This window comes from Rutidosis leptorrhynchoides, chromosome 11 (assembly GCF_046630445.1).
Source record: "Rutidosis leptorrhynchoides isolate AG116_Rl617_1_P2 chromosome 11, CSIRO_AGI_Rlap_v1, whole genome shotgun sequence".
NCBI lineage: Eukaryota > Viridiplantae > Streptophyta > Magnoliopsida > Asterales > Asteraceae > Rutidosis > Rutidosis leptorrhynchoides.
Genome location: NC_092343.1, coordinates 403,982,142 through 403,988,585, shown reverse-complemented (window position 1 = coordinate 403,988,585; position 6,444 = coordinate 403,982,142). Strand labels below are relative to the sequence as shown.

Genomic DNA, 6,444 nt, shown 5'->3' with positions numbered 1-6,444 from the left:
TAAAACGGTTTGAAACCCGAATTAAAAACACCCTTGTATATACCTTATTATTATTATTATTAAACTTAAATTTAAAATTATAATTATAATTATAATATAAATATAAATATTGATTAAAGAAAAAAAGTGTATATAATACGTCGAGTAAACTGGCCTTTTATAGGCATGTTTCCTGATTTTGGTCCCCATGCGATCGCATGGGTTTTCAGTGCTTTTGCCATGCGATCGCATGGCGTTTTGTTTGCTAGTTCGTCGACATAATATTTACTGTAGCAAATAGTGTTTTTGGTCCCCATGCGATCGCATGGGTTTTCAGTGCTTTTGCCATGCGATCGCATGGCTAGGCTGGACAGCTCATTTCTGCTTGTTTTCTAGTTCGCCGACATCAAATAGTGTTACTGTAGCAAATAGTTTTTATCGTAGCAAATAGTGTTTACTGTAGCAAATAGTGTTTACTGTAGCAATTCAACGTAGCAAAGTCGTTTTCACTGTAGCACTGTAGCAAATACGGTTTCACTGTAGCGAATAGTGTTTTACTGTAGCAAATAGTGTTTTACTGTAGCAAAGTCGTTTTTACAGTAGCAATTAGTGTTTTACTTGTACTTATTATAATATATATATTTATATATATATATATATATATATATATATATATATATATATATATATATATATATATATATATATATATATATATATATATATGTATGTATGTATATTTACATAAAATTAAATCATATAGAGAATTGGTTTAAATAAGTCGAAATTTTTCGGGTCATCACATTATGGCTGCTACTACTTGTGAGATTCTTTAGATTATAAATGTTTTAACTGACTTAAAAGTAAAAAATTTACTTCCAGTAAATTTATTTTGTGATAACAGGTCTGCTATTCAAATAGCAGCCAATCCTGTGTTTCATGAAAGTACTAAAAACTTTGATATTGATTTACATATTGTTAGAGATAAGTGTGCTTCAGGTGCTATTAATATCATTAATATTGATTCTGCTAATCAATTAGCAGATGTGTTTACTAAATGTTTGGGTGTTAGTTCTCACAAGTTTATGTGTGAATGGTTAAAACTTAAAGACCTTTTCTAGAAATCAGATTGAGGGGGAATGTTAAAATATATCATATTTTACAATCTGATTTCTAACATTTTGTTTATTAGTTATTTTATGTTCTTATTCTCTATGATGAGCATGTGCATGTGTTGCTGTATCCTTAATATTGCTGATCAAGATTGAAAGTAAAAGATGTAGATCAAAGTTTCAGAATTGCAGGTTGAATGATGATGAGCTAGAGATTGTTCCTGTGAAGATTATATTTTGTGTCTAAAGTTGAAAAAACACTTCTTGTGTTTCTGCTCCTTCAAGTTTAAAAGCTCAAAGTATAAAAGAAAGAAGTTAAGGGGGCTAGATGTAATTATTGGATATTTTATTATAAAATATCCAATTTCAGATCATATCATTATTCGGCTATTCTTCTCATTCCAGATCTCACACTTTTCTCTCATCTAGGGTTTTGTTCATCTTCTCTCATTCGATCATCTTCTTGGTGTTTTAGTGAGATTGATTCTTTGTTCTGTAATCTTCATAAACATATTGTTTATTGAAGTCTGTATTTGTTCTTTGGTTCATGAGATTGTTCGTTTATTATTTCTGTAAAAGATTTGAGAGATTCTGGTATGTAATTTGTTAGATCTATTCGTTTATTGTATAGATCTGTTATAATAAAGTGATTTGAGGTCTGTTTACAATGTGACTTTTCAATAAGGTGACATGGTACCCGTGATAAAGATGGTGTCAGAAGGAGGATTACCAGGGATGTCACCTGCCACCATGGCGAATATCTACAAAATAAACTATCAGAGTAGGATGGGAAGTTTCAAAGGTTTGATTCTTATGATATGCTCCTTGGTATTTGGCTTTTGTTCTTACAATAGGTATGGCGGGTTTCTTTATCGTATTGTTAATTGCTATATTCTTGTGTTTTTCAACATGTAAGAAGCTCAAATATTGTCTAATGTTGTAGACATGTAGGATGTGTATCGTGTGCATAAAAGTATGACACTAACGTATGGTTCAATTAGAGGTAGGATCTTGATTTGGCCCAAAATTATTATGAGATTATAATATAGATCTCTTCGACAAACACGTTGTAAACATAATTTTGATATTGTTTTGGTTAAATAACATTTGTCAACTATAACATATCATTCAACAATTTTTCCTTTACAAACCCGTGAATCCACGGGTCTATTCACTAGTTTAGTATGTAAGTGTTAATAAAATTCTTGGCCTTTTAAAAAAAATCAAATATTCTAGTGCGCCTGTTTAATACTCGTATTCTATTAGTGTGCACCTCACTTTTTTCTCCACCTTTCTCTTTATTGTTATTTTATTATTATTATTGTGATTTGATTGATTGACAATTATTGAGTTAGGATTTTATTACTACGTATTCAATTAGAAATAATTACTCCTAAGCTGATTTTGAGATATAAGTTGGACCTAAATCACATAAGTATTGAGTGGTTTTCAAACCTTAGTAGGGGGACTCGTGATTAGTTGTCAAGCACTCGGGTTCAATTCAGATAAGGGGTTGTTTTCTCCAATATTTTTTGCGATTAATACCCGGAAACCGCGATTAGTTGCCAAGCAACCCGGATCGATCTTTGGAGTTTCCTACCTAGCGTGTGTGGATCGCAAATGAGATTATTCGATGCGAAAATATGACGTTCAAAAAAAGTTGGACCTAACTTCTTCGTCCTTAATTGATTAATTTGTCAGCATTTTATTTTAGAATATCTCAAATTAAAGTGTTTGTTTTTTACATGGAGATAAATATGACATGGAAGGAGTAATTATTATCGTTAATCCTTATATTATTGATTGATTGATACCCCTTACTTACTTTCCGGCATAATTACTTTCCCAAAACCATTCAACACTTGAAGATACGGTTCAAAACTTCTAATCAAAATCTTTGCTTGGATTTTGAAATTTGTATTCAATCGAAGTTAATTAGTGTGTGGAAATCAGAGTTGACTTTTGAGTTACATTTAGAAGTATATAAACATCATCATGTCTAATGTCTTTGCTCGCTTACAAATCCCCCTTGAAGATGTAAAAAACGCCACCAACAACTTTGCTGATGATAATTTCATTGGAAAAGGTGGGGGTATGAAAGTATACAAGGGAAAACTATTTCATCATGGGCAATTGATCGATATCGTTGCACGGAAGTATGGCCAAAGAGACATAGAGTTTTGGACAGATATTTCAATTGTTTCCTTTCTCAGACATGAAAATCTGGTGAATTTTATTGGGTTTTGTGATGAGAATGATGAGAATATTATAGTAAACAAGTATGAGGCCAAGGGAAGTCTTGACAGATACTTAAGCGACCCAAACCTTATGTGGACGCAGAGATTGCAAATATGTCTTGGCGTTGCACGAGCACTAAGTTATATCCATTATGACGATGCACGTGATTTTAGCGTAGTACACTGCAACATCAAGAGTTCAAAAATATTACTTGATGACAACTGGCTGCCCAAGTTATCCGGCTTTAGCCTATCCTTGAAAACCAGAAAAGCTCGAAGGCACCGCCTAATCCTTTCTCGTCCACAAGGCACGAGGGAGTATACTGATCCTTTATTAATAAAGTCTGGTAGTGTTACTCACAAATCAGATGTGTACTCCTTCGGTGTAGTATTATTTGAAGTCTTATGTGGAAGGAGTGCTGTTATGAAGACAGAAAGGTCAGAAACACTAGCTCATTTGGCTAAATCCCATTATGAAGACGGAACCCTGGATGATATGATTGATCGGGACCTACGTAAACAAATGGACCCAGAATCATATAAAGTCTTCTCAGAAACCGCTTACTGCTGTTTGAAGGACGAACGAACGCAACACCCACATATAGATCAAATTCTCATTGCACTTGAGAAAGCGTTGGATCGCCAATTGAAAAGTGAAAGTGATGTAAGCTCAGCTTCTTTTTGTGTTTTTGTTTTCTCTAAATTGTAACTCAATAACTGATTGTATCAATAAGCTTACCTTTCGCTTTTTTATTGTCTATCTTAATGGAACAGTTTTCTGAAGTTGAAGAAACAGAGTCCCATCGCTGGAAGGTAGTAAATTCTTTTGTCTTTGAGGTTAATAATGTAAATAGAAGTTAGTATTTGATTATACTAAATCTAAAAGGATGTAAAGGTTTGAAAATATGATACGTACATTCAACATCATCCCCTTCACCTTGTGTGTTGGGGCTGGGGGTTAGGTTATGGGTTCGAGCCTCGCTTTGCCCATCCTATTAATTAATCTGCCAGAAATATGGATATCTAGATTGACCCAGGGTGGTTTTCTCCCAGATCCATCCATGATTTAAACCCGGTCCGTCTGCCTCTCGGGATGGTTAAAGGATCGGGTTCCTGTAATGCGATTCGGGTTTCCTCCCGAACGCGTGTGTGTGTGCAAATGATGAGTGTCGTTAAAAATAATAATACATTGATGCAAGTTTGCCGTTCAAAAAAAATCGTGTCTTCCCTACAAACATATATTTTGGTGCCAAAAGGTATATACTCTTCTCTATTAATGGGATTGAAACGATTCCTATATATTGACCGAGGTTGATTGCACGAATAGCATTTTGTTGTTGTTAGATGTAATTTTATTTATCAATGGTTAAAACATGTAACCACTTCAAGATAGCCTTACAGTTGAGGCTTGGATAATAAATACTCCCTCCCCGGATGGCCTTGACTAAAATTCCGTTTATATATGATATTTGTTCTTGCTGTATATATCCTCTATTTTTTACAATGGAAAACATCACATGAATATTTTGTTACCTTCCATTAAAAAAATTACTTTTCAAATTTTATGATATTCTATCATTTAAACGTTTATATTGTATGTGTCAATCTTCATTATTGCTAGTTTTTGTATCCAATCAGACAGTAAGATGGTGTAAAATGGGAAAAAAAAAAATAATCAAACATTGATATCTATTCAAAATTAAAAACCACTTGATATATACTCGTAGTAGTTTTAACTTTTTAAGGCCATATGGAGAGCTCTAAAAAGGATCTACAAGGTACATAATGATGTGTTTTTAGTGCTAATATGAACAAACTGCTGACACTTTCACTTTTCTGCATACACGATGTTGTAGGGGAAGAACTTGGACCACTTGAAGATTAAGCTTCATGATATAGAGCTCGCCACTGACTATTTTGCTGAAAAATACTGCATCGGGTCAGGCGGATACGGTAAGGTGTACAAAGCAGAACTTAAACATTTTGATAACAACTATATTTCAATAGAAGGGACAAATAAGTGTGAATTACCCAAGAGACGCAGCGTTGTGGCTATAAAACGCAGCATTAATAAAGTGGACATGTTGGAAGTTAAACTTGATTTTGGGCTATGTGTTTTGGATATGGGCTTGCAAGTATACAAATATATGGATCAAGATTGTAATCCAATATCTAGAAACTTCTTGTAATATCTAGTAGTGAAAGTGAGTAGAAACATCTTGTAAAATATCTAAGATAATATTTAGGAAATATCTAGATAATACTTAGAAAATATCTAAATATTAGTAGATGATGGAGAGTTCTAGACTACTCCATTGAGTAGTATAAATAGAGGGTTTCACCCCTCATTTGTAATCAAGCAACAAAGCAATTCAATAAGCAATAAAAGAAAAGCTTTCAAGATCAATAAAACTTCTAAATCATCAATCCTCTCTTCCACAAATAATATACATAACCTCCTATTTCTAACAAATTGGTATCAGAGCTTGGTTCGACAAGATGATGGCCAACAATGTCATCACGTTTCCTCGCCTCACAAAGGATAATTATGATCGATGGAGCATCCAAATGAAGAACTTCCTAGGTGGACAAGACTTATGGGAGATTGTGGAGGAAGGCTATGAGGAACCTGCAGAAAAAGGTCCTCTCGGCAAGGAGAAAAAATTAATGAAGACGAACGATCAAAAGGCTCTTTCCATCATCCAACAAAGTGTAGATGATGGAGCTTTTGAGAAAATTGCAAGTGCAACCACCGCCAAGAAAGCATGGGAGATCTTGGAGAATTCTTATAAGGGAGTTGATAAGGTGAAAAAGGTTCGACTACAAACACTACGAGGTGAGTTCGAATCCTTAAATAAGAAAGACTCAGAATCAATTTCTGATTATTTTACAAGAGTCTTGGCGGTTGTCAATCAATTAAAGAGGAATGGCGAAACTTTAAGTGATGTGAGGGTCATTGAGAAAATTCTTAGATCATTAGATTCAAAATTCGACTATATAGTCGTAGCCATTGAAGAATCTAAAGATCTAGAATCAATGACTATCGATGAACTCATGGGTTCACTACAAGCCCATGAAGAGAGGTTCAATAAGAAAAATAAGGAGCCTTTGGAGCA

The 6,444-nt window shown here is 33.9% G+C and overlaps 1 protein-coding gene across 1 annotated transcript; it reads left to right on the top strand.

Annotated features, from left to right (window-relative positions):
• The first annotated feature begins 3,008 nt into the window (after window positions 1-3,008).
• Window positions 3,009-5,540, top strand: LOC139876154 (receptor-like protein kinase HERK 1). Its single transcript, XM_071863455.1, has 4 exons — window positions 3,009-3,992; window positions 4,103-4,141; window positions 5,185-5,463; window positions 5,505-5,540. Exons 1-4 carry the CDS (start codon window positions 3,087-3,089, stop codon window positions 5,538-5,540), a joined length of 1,260 nt encoding a protein of 419 aa, XP_071719556.1. The 5' UTR covers window positions 3,009-3,086.
• Window positions 5,541-6,444: the final 904 nt, after the last annotated feature.

What these genes read in the sequence shown, in the direction of transcription:
- LOC139876154 (XM_071863455.1), top strand. Translation starts at nt 3,087, where the DNA reads ATGTCTAATGTCTTTGCTCGCTTACAAATCCCCCTTGAAGATGTAAAA. An exon ending in CAGAGTCCCATCGCTGGAAG is followed by an intron (nt 4,142 to 5,184) that starts GTAGTAAATTCT and finishes ACGATGTTGTAG; the next exon opens with GGGAAGAACTTGGACCACTT. An exon ending in TTTTGGATATGGGCTTGCAA is followed by an intron (nt 5,464 to 5,504) that starts GTATACAAATAT and finishes TCCAATATCTAG; the next exon opens with AAACTTCTTGTAATATCTAG.